At 36.0% G+C, this 15,192-nt stretch overlaps 1 protein-coding gene across 1 annotated transcript in view; it reads left to right on the top strand.

The window, feature by feature from the left end:
* LOC107680499 (CSC1-like protein 2) overlaps positions 1–15,192 on the top strand; it is a 68,181-nt gene that overhangs the window by 22,257 nt on the left and 30,732 nt on the right. The window contains exons 2-6 of the mRNA XM_016476390.1: positions 2,762–2,974; positions 4,229–4,308; positions 7,687–7,725; positions 10,553–10,643; positions 14,693–14,730. Coding sequence (XP_016331876.1) covers positions 2,807–2,974; positions 4,229–4,308; positions 7,687–7,725; positions 10,553–10,643; positions 14,693–14,730 — 416 coding nt within the window. The 5' untranslated portion in view covers positions 2,762–2,806. The remainder of the gene's footprint in view (positions 1–2,761; positions 2,975–4,228; positions 4,309–7,686; positions 7,726–10,552; positions 10,644–14,692; positions 14,731–15,192) is intronic.

Raw genomic sequence — 15,192 nt, 5'->3', positions numbered from 1 at the left:
CCCCCCCTCTCTCTCTCTCTCTCTCTCTCTCTCTCTCTCGCTCTCTCGCTCTCTCTCGCTCTCTCGCTCTCTCGCTCTCTCGCTCTCTCACTCTCTGCGCTAAGCCTGAGTCTCACTGAGTCTCAGCTGGCAGATCGGGTCCATTAGCCACTCATGTGCTGTGTTTGGACAGTGCCAGGGGTTGGATCATGTCTCTTCAGCGCTGATCCAGTCATCCTCAGCTTATATATATATACTTTTTAATTTATGTGGTTCCAAACCCCAAAATGAGAATTTTGAATTTATCCTGGCCACTCTTTACATAAACAGTAGTCTTTTGGTCTTAAAAGTAAAGCTCTCTCATCTGGTGCAGATTGAAAACAATGAAATCGATCTATGAAAATAATTAATCAATTTATCAACTATTACAGTATATGAGCAGACAGTACTCATGCAAGCCTATACAATTTTATCATTTATCAGTCTTTTATTTTGAATTAAGTTTTATGCCTTGTGGGAGGCAATGTAGAATTACATTTATTAGGTTGAATTATTTTTAGAAACACATTTGTGCCTATTTCAGTTGTTCAACGTACAGCTGTAAACAGCGTAACCAGTTGTATTTCTGTTTATTGTTGTTGTTGTTATTAGATATTATAAAAGTCACATCTTGACCCAAATTGAAGTCATCATTTACTGCAAATCTTCCTTTTTCCTCTGATTTACTGCTGTAAATCTGTATAGATGCTGGCCAGTCATAATAGTTGTGCAAATTCTGTCCAATCACGTTTGAACTAGTGATTGCAGCAACTGGTTGAACTGTGGCCGTCTCGTCTGATACTGCGACTAGTTACTATAGGTAAAACATTCATCCATCTCAGCAACATTGCATTGAATCTACCTGCATGTGTTCGAACCTACAACCTCAGACCACTAGCAGTTAGATATCCGTTTTCCTTCAGTCAGAAAACTCCCACACAGACGTCTGTCACCGGTGTGGCACAAACACTCAACTCCCCTGTGCTTGCCTGAAATCAGTTTTTAGATGTAGCTGAAATGATCCGTCCTGTTTTTAGTGCCGTGGATCTGTGTGGGCTGTTTAGATTTCCCATGGTTCCAGTGGGCCGTAGAGGGGGATGGCTGTTGCCGGTGGAGCGTGTGAGAGCAGGTGAGCTCTGGAACGAGTGGGCTGATTCAGATGGAGGAGAGGAGTTGGACGCTCATCAAACGAGTGTCTAGTGTTCCACTGCGTCAGAACGATCTGTATTATATAACCGCAATCAGTATGAGGGCGAGGAGACTGTCAGATGATGCTGACTGCTTTCATATCTGCTTGCTGTCTCAGTGTTGATGAGAGAGTGATGATTGTCCATTTGAATACTCTAAATGTTGAGGGAGATGTTGGAGAAAAGCCAGAGACTGTGCATTTGTACAGCTTTACAGCTTTTAGTAGTAATAATACTACTAAATTAAATAATTATATTTTATAATAATAATAATTATTATTATTAGTGGTCAAACGAATTGGCTTTTTCGATGGCTTATACCGATAACTTAAAGAGGAGAGTGACCGATTGCACATATGTAAAATATGTGATAAATATGATGAGATACAGTATATGTAAAAAAAAATATGTAACATGCGTAACAATTGCTGCAATGAAATTTAAAATGAAATTAAAATTGCAATGAAATGCAATTAAAAATATCGGCCAATGTACCAGCCTTGGCTATATATTTACTAAATCATAACTTGTAAAATGAATTAATATGATAAAATTATCTGAAATTACTGAACTTGGTTAAAAAAATTAGCTAGTATTTTTCACAAAGAAATAATTAAAACCATTAATAGTTTGCTTAGCTTGAAATCAAGGATTTAAAGATTATGCCCACATCTACGCTCAGGTGCACTGTCAAAATAAAAGTCTCTTTCTGTCGCTGTCAAAAAGTTGCCTCCGACACACATCGGCGATAACGGTAATTTATTGTTCAATATCGGCCCATATATTAGCCTTGGGAGTATATTGCTTACCCAGTAATTACCATTATTTAATAATAAATATGTAAATTTTCCCAAAAAAAACGTAAAAACTGATTTTTTAAAAATATATCTGAAATTAAATAGTTAATTTTACAAATAAATAGTTAAAGCATGATTAGTTTGCATAGTTCAAATTGAAGGATTTAAAGGTTATGCTTGCATGTGCACTCAGGAGTTGCTGTTCTTAGCACGGTCAAAATGAAAGCATCTAATAACACTTATCGGCCGATACTGATAATTAAAAATGTTTAAATATCGGCTGATATATGGCAATATATCGGCCAACCAATAAGTATTATTATTATTTAAGTATAAATATAATTTTTCCTTAAAAAAATAGTCTTGTCTCATTGCTGTCAAAATAAAAGCTGTTTTTGATGCTTATTGGCCGATACCAATAATTAAAAAATTTCAAAAATTGGCCGATAGTCCTATATGGTAATATATTGGTCAACCAATAATTACTATTATTATTTAAGTATAAATCTATCTTTTTTTTTCTTAAAAAAAAAAGAAATATAAAGCTGTTTTTGACACTTATCGGCCAAAACTGATCATTTAAAAATGTCAAATATCGGCCAATATACGGTAATATATCAGTCAACCAATAATTACTATTATTATTTAAGTATAAATATAGCATTTTTTTTCTTTTAAAAAAACTTGGATCTAGAATGTTAGATTTTTGTGTAGTTAGAATGAGTATAAATAATCTTATCTGTTTCATCTTCTCCTCAGGTTCTTCATAAGGATGTTGCAGTGATTGAGGTGAAACATCTGGACATGATGATGTGGAGTTTTGGGAACCCGACCTGTATGAGTCAGACCAACTGTTACAGCAATGCCTCCAAAGACTACTGCTACTCAGCCCGGATCCGCAGTACCGTGCTGCAGGGCCTGCCCTTCGGAGGGGTTCCCACTGTCCTTGCACTGGACTTTATGTGCTTCCTGGTAAGTGTCCTGTATGGAAAAATGTGCACCTTGATGTCTTTGAGCTCTGCCTGTAGAAGAAGACACAAATATTATTGTAATAATATTAGCTGTAAAATGCCCAAACACAGCAAAAAATGTTATTAAAATATTAAATAATATTAAAATGTACATCTATGTTATACATCTAGTGGTGAGAATTGGCATTTCATGATGATCTGGCGAAGAGATGACAAACTCAGCCTTTTCCTGTCTACATGCAGTCAATTTAATCCATCTATTAATCATGCCGTTTAAAAAAAAATAATAATTCAGACAGATCTAAATTTACACTGCAGTGCTGTGCTATACTAATGGAACATAATTTCAGAATGTTGACCTTGGCACCAATGGATTGACCTGGTTGTCTGGTCAGAGTTATATTTACATGATCTCTTCATATGGAAAAATCAAGCGACCTTGGATTTTGAATGTACACGCGCAGACAGAGCTGAAGCGAGTGGCTGTCAGAGCTATGTAACAGCACTGGTTTAACCTACTAACTCTGTCAGCTTCCTTAACTCAGCACCTAGGCTGCCCTCTTGACCTACATTTCTTACCGATGTCTTCAGTTGCAAGCTGCACATCAGTGTAAACGTCAAACGAGTTCTTCATCTCTGCTCAGGTCAATATAAACCTGAATAAAAGCCCCAAACCGCATCAGCAGAACAATTAAGCCTTGATTTATCCGCAAAAGTATTAATTGCATTTTTCTTTTCTTCTATCTGGGAACTGTTGTCATCATCAGGGTCTAAATAGATGACCACAGTTGGGTAGAACAGAGTTATTGCCGAACTTCCTTGATCAAAACCGCAGATTAAACAACATTTTCTAGTTATAGCGCCCCCTATGGATGGAATTGGATGAAAGTTGGTGCGTTCCCTTAAATTGTCCTGATGTTCTTATGTACCAGATGTCATTTAAGTTTGATCATTGTGTTCAGAAGATACATTCATTAGTAGAAGTAGGCCATGGCCAAACATTTAATTGGCTTGTTTGCATGCTGAATGAATTAATAAATAAAAATCCCCTAAATTATGTTCTTTCAAGAGTGTTTTTTTTTTCACCTAAGAAGTATGACTTTGGATGGACCGTTTCATGTCAAAGTAATGATTTATTTCACAATATGCTTGTAAACATTTGGCCTTGAGCACATTTCTTTTAACTGAATTTGTGTATTAGCTTGACTTCTCTCTTTATCACATGGCTGATTGTCTCTGTATCTCCATCTCTCAGGTTCTTCTTTTTGTCTTCTCCATCTTGCGGAAAGTGGCATGGGATTACGGCCGTCTGGCCCTGGTGACCGATGCTGACAGGTAAGGCCATGTCGCTGTCAAACCTGCCTGATTTATGGGTGTCATTTTGATGTCAAATTGAATGAATTTTCATTGGTGTGCAATCTTCAATTATTGTTTATATTCTCAGTTTGTGAACTGGTTTTAGAAGGTGTGTATGGTGTAGTGGTCGGCCGATATATCGCCAAGGCCGATATATCGGCTGATATTTGGCATTTTTTAAATATTGGCATCGGCCGATAAGCTTTCCTGTTTGGCCGATGCGTTCGAGGCGTACGTCAACTTTTATTTTGACGGCGCTGAGAACGGCAGTGCCTGGGCACACAGTGCTCACATTCTCCCTCTTGACTCGTGATTTTAAATTATGCTGCGCTTTATGCATTTTCCCACTGTCATATGCATGTCATTTTCACTGTGTGCTGTATGTAAAATGAGTGTTACCTTGGCTTTATTTGAAAAAATATGATTAATGCACACAAACTTCCCAGAATACTAAGTGCCCTGTTGGTTACAGTGTTTACTTCCTTTTTAATTATATTTTTATTAAATATTTATTTATATGTGAAAATACTTTGTCATCTAAAGTATAAGTATGTATATTTAACACATTTATTTTTTAATACATTTTCAAATTATTTAAAATTTCTTAAATATTAATTAAAATACATAAAATTATATCTGCTTTCCCTGCTTTCCAAGATATCGGCATTGGCTGTCAAAAAACGAATATCGGTCGACCACTAGTATGGTGTTTTACTTGGAAAATGCCAAGCAAAAGAAAACTCGGGATTCAAAAAACGCCAGGATGAAATGCTCTCTTTTTCACCCATGTACACAGTCTGAAAAATGACAGGGTTTGGCAGATGTGGAGAAAATGCCTAGAATCCCTGTTCCACACTGTGAACTGAAATGACCAGCATCAGTGGATATCATCTCATCCAATCAATGAAGTCCTCTCATAGAGTACCACCTATGGTGGCCAGAAGTGGCCAATAATGGCCGCAAACTTGATGTTTGAGTAGAATCACTGAGATTAATCATCACTTTCTGCTAACCACAGGTCTTAAGAACACATCTGAGTAAACCGAAAGACCACTACCTCTGGTTACTGATGAAATAGTCTTTCTGTGTCTCATGGGATGAAATTTAGGTCTGTTTTTTGAGAAATGATAGTCTTACAAAAAAGTAACCTCCTTGGTTTTCAGACCCATGCTCATTGCTCTATTTATGCCAAATAAAGACAAACACAGCTCAAGAACAACTCAAATTATAGCCAAATTTTGCAATCTTGAGGGTCTAAATAAATGGCAAAAGTTGAGAAAATGACCACAGTTTGGTAGAACATAAAAATTGTTGTCCGAGAACTGAACTTCCTTGATCAAAGTTGCAGATTCATAAGGATTTATAGCGCAGAATTATAGCGCCCCCTATGGACGGAATTGGATGAAAATTGGTGTGTGTCCTCAAATTGTCCTGATGTTCATATGTACCAAGTTTTATTAAGTTTGAGTATTGCTTTCAGAATTTACGTCTTTTAGTAGAAACAGGCCATGGCCAAACATTTAATTGACTCATGTGTGCCGAATGAATTAATGAATCACAATCCTCTAAATGATGTACTTTCAGGAGTGTCTCTTGATGACGCTAGTAGTTTTGGATCGTTATAAATCAGGTTCTGCCTCATATAGATAGTCTTCGTCCATCTGTACACCCCACGTGTGCCTTCGCCCAGTCTCACAGCTTGAATATCCAGGTGCAACTAAACGCACCCAAAAACCTTCATGATCCGCTGACATTTCTTTGGCAGGGAAGGAAGTGAATTAAAAACCACTCACACAAGCCCTCTGCTTCATGAGACAGTGCATTTCATTATCACTGAGCATATTTGCTGTTTTCACTCTGCTCTTCCTCCTCTTGCTTTTCTTTGTTTAGTGTTTTTTTCCCCTTCCCTCGCTGGTGCGGAATGGAGCCAGAAATGTTCCCACATGTCATTTCCATTGAATCAACCATGTATTATTTGCTGCTTATTAAGGTTGCTGGAAATAGACATTGTCTTTTTTTTTAACTTGGTTACATAAGTGCCACATACATCATTTTAAAGCCTGAGCTTGTAAGAGCTGCAGTTTAATCTGGTGATCACTAACCAGTAACCTACCCTGGTACTACCTTGATTTTTGGGGCATTATTGAGGGGTACCATTTGCATATTTGTGATTCTGAAGGCTGTTGTATAAATTGATTTCTTGTTAAAAGTCTGTTCAATGCTTTGCTTCTTCCTGTAGTAGAGTGGAAACAGGAAATAGTGCTTTGATGAGCTTCCTACTGGGTTTGTAGGGCAATTTTACTTCTCCAGCTGCCTTCTTGCTGTCTTCCACTGTGTGTACATTCGTCCATCCTCTCACTCAATCTCACATTTCTGTCATCTATGACCAAAGGCAATTTAAAAATCCCTTTGACTTTTCTATATTGATGTGGTTTGTAGATTACAGTGTTTCTGGACCACTGCTTGCTGCTGACTGCACAGCGTCCGTCTGTAATTACAGCGACACACTCCAGAGGAAAGACCCTTCAAATTGCTGATTCGGTGTTTCACACGTGGACTGTACATTAAACACGAGACTGCAGTTTATGCTCTTGTGACTGTACAGTTCATAATGAACAGATTTACACGCCAATGCTGAAGTGAAAGCACAGCTGTAATGTGGTGAAATTGAGCTGCTTTAAGCAGCTGTTGGCATTAAATGAGTATCCTAGACTCACTGAAACATCACAGAAATGTATGTGCATTGCAGCTTTTGATTATATTATATTTTGGGATTTGACTGTACTGCATCTAATGTTATTTTACATTTTATTTTGTTTTTCTTTAATATATTTTTAATTTTTATATTTCACTTTTTTTACATTTTTAATTTTATATTATTTTTGTGTATTTTTTATTTAGAAATTTTATTTAAAATGTTATTTTTGTTTTAAATTTGTAATATTTTATTTTGAATTGTTATATTTTTTTATTTTCCCTTTAGTTTTTATGTGTTTTTTATCTTTATATATTATTTAAAATTTTATTTAATTTATTTTATTTTGTATATTTTATATTTACTTTTTATTTTCTATAGATTTTATATTTGTTTATTTTATTTTGTTTTCATTTTTATATTTTATTTTATTCCTTTGCAATAAAGTATTGTAATTGCACATGTTGTCATCTTTAAAGTATATTGGGAGATACTGATATGTTCTCAGATACAGTATATCATGTATCTCAACTTCTCAGCTAACGCCACTCTATTTCCACAGCTGAAGCTCTGACAGCTGCAGTCTTCAGAGATTTATTGATCTGAATGAATTCAAGCTTATTTTTCCTTCCTCTTGTTTTTTTTTTTCTTTCCTTCCCAAGACAGAAGAGAAGATTCAGCGGTCTGGAGGAGCGGGAGTAGTATGTTCAGTTATTGTTCCTCTGCTTTATTCTGCTCGATGAAGAACTAACCTCTCACTTCTTCTGATAAACTAGTGTGTGTGTAATGGTTTGTAATTGTGGGGGTTCCTCACCTTTGACCTTTATCTAACACACAAGATGTTGCTTTAAATGTCTGTGTGTGATTGCTCTCCTGAGTGTTTTCTCTCACTGCTCACCACATATTAATATTCCTCTGCTGTGTGTGTGTGTGTGTGATGGTTGACTCATGTTTGTAAATTCGGCTTTCCGAAGGGCCTCTAACACATGAGTGTCAATAACCGCCTGCCCTTCATGTCTCTTTTTGTGACGTTTGTTATTTGACTACAGTAGGAGGAAGGAACGGAGTAACTATGAGCCTGTACGCAGGTAAAAGAGCTTTAGCGTGTCTTTCTGACCTGTTGTGACCCCAAAAGTGGATCCAAAGAGACCCCTGAGTATTGTGAGTCATCCTGCCCTTGTGAATGTGTATCTTCTCATGTAGAGTGATTTGGTGATCGTAGGTGGATGTGATCTCCACAACGGAGCCACTGAGGTCATTTTAGCTGTAGATGACGGTGCCCTTGTTCTCCCAGAGTTGCCCTAATAGTCCGAAACAGCGAATTAGTCCGATTTAAAGGAATATCTCACCAAAAAATGAAAATTCTGTTAGAATTTTATTCACCCTCATGATGTTCCAGAGTAGGGATGAGTCACAAAAGGTGACTAGTCAACCAGTAAACGAGTTATCAGGCTGTTTATCGGTTTTATTTTTGTTGTTCTTAGTGTGCATATAAGAATTTATGTAATAAAAAAGGAAATGTAAGACATGTTGTGTAGTATAATATTATACAGTGATTTTTAAAAATATTTTATTACATTTTTGTTTAATTTATTATTATTGTTGTTATTATTCAATTTTATTTTGCTTTAATTGAAATTTTTTTTAATTTTTTTTTTATTTGCACATTGCATCTTTAATTCTTTACTGCCCAAATAGGACCAAAAAAAAAAAAAACTGCAGCCATAAAGCATCATTGAAGTAGTCAGACATAGAATATAAAAGTAGTCCAGTGACTTCTGCGCTATTCCTATACATACAGTAAAATTCACAAGCTGTATAGAATTTCATTCGCTTTAGCTCTAAACCAGCAGAGTCTGTTCATGGCATCAGCAGAGTTTTTTGCCGCACAAACACTGCTATCTTATTGATTTGAATTGATTGACAGGTGATGTGTTGACGAATGAAAACAAGTGTAGAAACAGAGCTTGGACTCAGTTCAGTGTGTTACTCAGTGCTGAGGTCAGGAAACGCTCAACTCGGGGATTTATTTTTACTAATTTGTTAAATGTTCATTCTGACCTGGTTACCTATTGAACCGCTGTTCTTATCACTGCATTTGAGATGCCGCAGTGCACGTGTTTCAGAGAGGATGATTCCTGCGTCCCTCACGGATCCTTCTTATTCTGTTAGTCTAATGAGTCTGTCAGTCATCCAGACCTGCAGCAGAGAAACCACGGTAATAATGCGCACAAACACTGCTATCTTATTGATTTGAATTGATTGACAGGTGATGTGTTGACGAATGAAAACAAGTGTAGAAACAGAGCTTGGACTCAGTTCAGTGTGTTACTCAGTGCTGAGGTCAGGAAACGCTAAACTCGGGGATTTATTTTTACTAATTTGTTAAATGTTCATTCTGACCCGGTTACCTATTGAACCGCTGTTCTTATCACTGCATTTGAGATGCCGCAGTGCACGTGTTTCAGAGAGGATGATTCCTGCGTCCCTCACGGATCCTTCTTATTCTGTTAGTCTAATGAGTCTGTCAGTCATCCAGACCTGCAGCAGAGAAACCACGGTAATAATGATTTTGACAGGATCCTTTTTCAAACTGTGTCAGTGCTGTTCTGGAATCGTTTCTCGCAAAGAAAAAGAGGATCCGGCCCTTTAAACCTGCTGGTTTTCAGCTAGGAACTTAAATAATGTCCTCAACAAGTACAGTTTTTAAAACCGCTCAGTATGAAACTTTCATCAATGCTAGTGAGCAATGCTTAAATAAATTACTTTAGGTGATAAAATGTGTTCATAAACGAGTAATCGTGTTGATAAGTTTATCTAAATAAAAAATGTATATTTTAAAAAAATCAGGAAATATGTGAGGTTGTATAATAGTTTAATCTGAATCTTTAATTGCGGTTTAAAGCAATTGCTGTTTATTTTTACATTTTTATTTTAAAGTGCATAAATAAATTGCTAAAATGTATTAGTAAAGAGTAATCAATTTAATAAGCCTATTTTATTTTTGTCTTATAATTAGATAATAAAAAAACAGGAAATATTTATATATCAGCCTAATTGAATCAGATTTTCTTATTTTATTTTTATTACATTTTTATTTTGAAGCACATAAATGACTTTGGATGTAAATGTTTAAGATGTTTGTAGCCTCTAAACACTCAAAACTGAGTCTAAGGAGCATGAGCATCTTCCTGTCAGGGTGTGTAGATCTGTGTTTGTGTGTTTTGGTAGATTAGGCTTCATCTCAACTGTGGATTAATATCTTTTAGCATACGGAGGGAAACGTGCATTACAGATGTATCCTCTGCTCCTCAAAGCCCGTAAATACTTAATATCCCATCTACCCTGAGATGAGACTGACCTATATTTGCCTGAGTGGACCTGAACGTTTAGGCTTTCTGACTGTCCGGCTCCGCTCGGCCTTCAGAATAACCAAAAACATCCACTTGAACTCTTCAGAAGACCTGAGCCAGTGTTTCTCATTTGATTCTTTCTCTTTTTCCTTCTGCTTTCTGTGTTTGTGTACAGTGTGGCTTCAGCCCTTCATTCTGAAACGCCGGACCGATATGAACGTCTCACCTCCGTCTCCAGCTCGGTAGATTTCGAACAGCGAGATAATGTAAGACACCTGTCAATCACTCCTTTGGCCCCGCCCCCTCCTCCCATCTGCATCCACACATCCATAAATTAATACTTTTATTCAGCAAGGATGCACTAAATTGATCAAAAGTGACAGTAAAGACATTTATAATGTTACAAAAGATTTTTGTTTCAAATAAATGCTGTTCTTTTGAAGTTTCTATTCATCAAAGAACCCTGAAAAAATAAAATGTATCACGGTTTCCACTAAAATATTGGGCAGCACAACTGTTTTCAACATGAGCTTGAGCAACTCGAGCAGTAAATCAGCATATTAGAATGATTCCTGAAGGATCATGTGACACTGAAGACTGGAGCAATGATGCTGAAAATTCAGCTTTGATCACAGCAATAGATTACATTTTACAGTATATTCAAATAGAAAACGGCTATTTTAAATTGTAATAATATTTCACAATATTCCTGTTTTTACTGTATTTTTGATCAAATAAATGCAGCATTGGTGAGCAGAAGAGCAGAAGAAACTTTTTTTTTTAGTAAATGTATCTGAAAGGAAAGCCAAGTTAAAGGGACATTAAAGTAATTCCTTTCGTGAAACAATTTATTGTTGTCAATTTGACTTACTTTGGATCAAACTAAATGTCTTTTATTACCCGTTTCCCAAAGCGTGTCTCCCAGCCCCTCTCGCTCCCCATGGACTCCATTGATTTTTCCATGCAACACTGACCTCACATCAACGTAGGGCTGGACGATATGGCCAAAATTGATATCATGATATATTTCTTAATTTCGGTCGATACGATATAATTCCGATATCGATATGACCACTATTTATCTGAAATACAGCCAGGAAAAAGGGTATGAAAAGTTCTCCGAGTCGCTGCAGAAAACAAAAAAATTGAACAACAACAAAAACTGGAAATGTTGCTGGAGACGGGCTTATTTAATATGCAAACTCATTCTCTGCCAACAGGAGGCGCTTTTAGAGTGATAAAACTAGCGGTTTCTCCAGTAATGGCTGTAATCAAAGCAGCTCCGCTCATGAATGCTACTTTATCAGATCAAATGAAAATGCCATCGAAACTTTTCTGAAGACAGTCAATTCCCTTCAGAGATACATTCATATAAAACGCCCGCGCCGTGTTATGATTTTGAAACGTGCAGTGCTCATGTTTATTCAACGAAGTCAAACAGCACAAATAAATAAATGTATGGGAAACTGGTAATGTATATCGAAATATCGGAAATGTGTTTAAAAATCATATCACCGTTATTGAAAAAAATTATATCGCGATACATATTGATATTGAATTATTGTCCAGCCCTACATCAACGTTATATACGCTTGGAAAGAACCAAAGGCTTTTATAGAGGGCGAGAACTTCCTCCCTCCATCATTTTGTTTTAAATCACAGTCATGATGAACCAGCATTTCTGTGCTTGTTTTGGACGGCGTCCTTGAAAGTCCCCAGAAGTCTTGAGGAGAGAAACTGACTCAACAAAACCTCCAAATAAACTCCCTCAAACTGAAACCTCAGGATCCCTTGAAGTGATTTAGAGTAGTGGGTGACTAAAATAGTTTTTTTTTAATGGTCAGCATAAAGCTGATATATATGATATCACAATATTTAATTTATAGATTGTAAAAAAAAAACATAACTGCTGAAATGAAATGTATATTTATTTACATATTTATATATTCACGTAATAATTGGAAACTAAATAAATGTCAATTATTTGAATGATTAAAAAAAAACAAAACTGTAGTGCCCAAATTTTTTAATACAAAGGGCCAGAAATTACATTTGATTGAAGCTTGCAGGCTAAAAGTAAATGTTGCATCATATATAATCCAACTATAATGCTGTACATTAAAATGTATTAAATTAAAAATAATAGTTAAACAAAAATGTTTTTACTTTTATAATACTTTTGTTTTACTTACTGTTTTTAATTGTTAATTAAAATATATTGACACATCGGCCATACAGCAATGTTGATATTGACAGAAAAACTGACTGGCCAATAGCTGAAAAAAATGCCAAATATTGGCCAATATATTGGCCATGGCAATATCGACACATCGGCCAAACAAAAAAACAGATCGGCCAACATTTAAAAAATGTCAAATATCCACTGATAATATCGGCCTTGGTGGTATCGACACATCTGCTGAACACAAAAACGTATTGGCTTATGCACATTTAAAAAATGGCAATTTCAACACATCGGCCATGCAGCGATGTTGATATTGATGCATTGACCAAACAGAAAAACTGATTGGCCGATAGTTTAGAAAATGCCAAATAATGGCTGATATATCGGCCTTGTATAGGGGTGTAATGGTTCACAAAATTCACGGTTCGGTTCGATACGACACAGTGGTGTCACGGTTCGGTACGGTTTCGATACGGGGCGGGGGGGTAATTGGTTACGTTGCAATGTTGGAAATATTTATGTTTTAAACCATGAAGGCGAGCCAGTGGATATCACACAAGCAACGTGCAAACTTTGCGCAAGAGTTATGCCGGTGAACGTCTTAATCTCAGTCAATTCACTATATGCAGAAAGTAAAAACGGAATGACGGAGTAATGACGGAGCTTTCAGCATCTGACGCCGCATATTCTCTGAGATGACGAGAGACGAATCTACTTCAAAATATGCTGATAACGGTATATAGCTAACTGTTTTAATTTATTCCCTTAATATTTCTCTTGTGGCCCGTACATTGTGGAAAAAATAAGAAATGTATTTCGTGTTAAACAGGTTGTTTTTGAAAGCCGGTGCTTGAAATAAAACTTTTTATTTCATTGATTTTTATTGATGACTGCAGTGTTAATATTTTAATTATAGAACTATAATTCATTGTATAATAGACCTGTTTTACTTTTTTAAAAACATTTTAATCGAGGAGTAAATAGCCTCATCTTTTGTAATCCTTGCAGTGCGTCAGTTATGTGGTTGGCTAATTATTTCGGGGCAAATTAATTGTATAATCTTGATTTAATTATAAAAGTAACTTCTTATTAATAATAGGCCTAATAAAATAAGAATGTAACAGGCCTACATTAATTGGAAATGCCAAATCCTCATAATATTGCCAATAATTTATGTTTTTGACAATATCGTCGATACAAGATCATCATCTTTCAACGCACCCCAGCAAAGGGAGGTTATCGCGGGGCTGACAGTGTGTTGCCTGTTACGTCGTTTAGGCTGCCTTGGAGAGCGCAGTGGCACTGAGAACATTATATTTCACACACTAAGTTATTTTATTTTCCAAATTTAATAGGATTAGTCCAACGAATCGTTCGGCTTGTAATGCATACCGAACCGAAAGCCTCGTACCGAATGGTTCAATACGAATACGTGTATCGTTACACCCTTACTTGTTAATATCAACACATCGGCTAAACAGAAAAAAACTGATTGTCCAATACCGATATTTGAAAAATGCCATCCAGTATATCGGCCTTGGTGATATCAACACATCTGCCAAACACAAAAACTGATTGTCCAATGCCGATAATTGGAAAATGTCAAATATTAGATGATTTATTGACCTTGGGAATATCAACACATTGGCCACAGAGAAAAACTGATTGTCCGATACCAATAGTTGAAAAATGCCAAATATTGGTCGATATATCGGCCTTGGCAATATATCGGTAAACCACTAATTTAGAGGGGAATGAGTGATTTAGCATCACTCACAGGTGACATCAAAAACCTGTGTAGGATGAGATTTCAGCAGGAAAATTTAACAGGTGACATCACCCACCAAAATCAGCCCTTGGGATGCCATCTTAAGCCTGTTTTCCAGCCTCTTAAGAGATCAGTGCAGGACTTCAGCCTCTCCTGTCTGTCTTCACCTGTGTTCACCTCTATTCCTGCCGGAGAAATCAGCCGGCATCCTCACATACTCTCACAGAGAGCCTTTTATAGGCCTGGCCGGACATGTTTAAGCCATAAAACCCCAAAGTATTAATATATGCAGTCATTTGTCTGTGTGTGTGTGTGTGTCTGCGCTCATCACACATTCATAGTTTGATGTGTTTTCATTGCAGGGCTTCTGTTCCTGGTTGACGGCCATATTCAGAATAAAGTAAGTGGCTCTTTGACTTTAATGTGAGGTTGTTCATATCAATAGCACAGCACAACAGAACACACAGTGCTAGACCTCGAAAAACAAACCCTTTTTTAACAAGGGTTTTATTTTAATTGTTTTCATTTTAATTGTAAATTTTTATGATTTTATTCGTTTTTAGTAAGTTTTATTTAGATTTTTATTTTTAATTATTTTTAATTGTATATTTTTAATGGTTACTTTTGTAGTGTTTTATTTTAAAATTATTTATCTTTGTACAATTGTATGATTTATTTAATTTTTTTTTACTTGTATTAAGAAATTTTATATTTTTGATTTAATTAATTTAATGATTTAATTTAATATTTTTGATTTTGATGTTTTATAATTTATTTTAATTGTATTTTTTATGATTTTATGCATTTTTACTAGTGCTGTCAAACGATTAATCGCATCCAAAATAAGTTTTTGTTTACATAA

This window comes from Sinocyclocheilus anshuiensis, unplaced genomic scaffold (genome assembly GCF_001515605.1).
Source record: "Sinocyclocheilus anshuiensis isolate Anshui unplaced genomic scaffold, SAMN03320099.WGS_v1.1 scaffold308, whole genome shotgun sequence".
NCBI classification, from domain to species: Eukaryota; Metazoa; Chordata; class Actinopteri; order Cypriniformes; family Cyprinidae; genus Sinocyclocheilus; species Sinocyclocheilus anshuiensis.
This window is presented reverse-complemented; position numbering and strand designations above follow the sequence as displayed.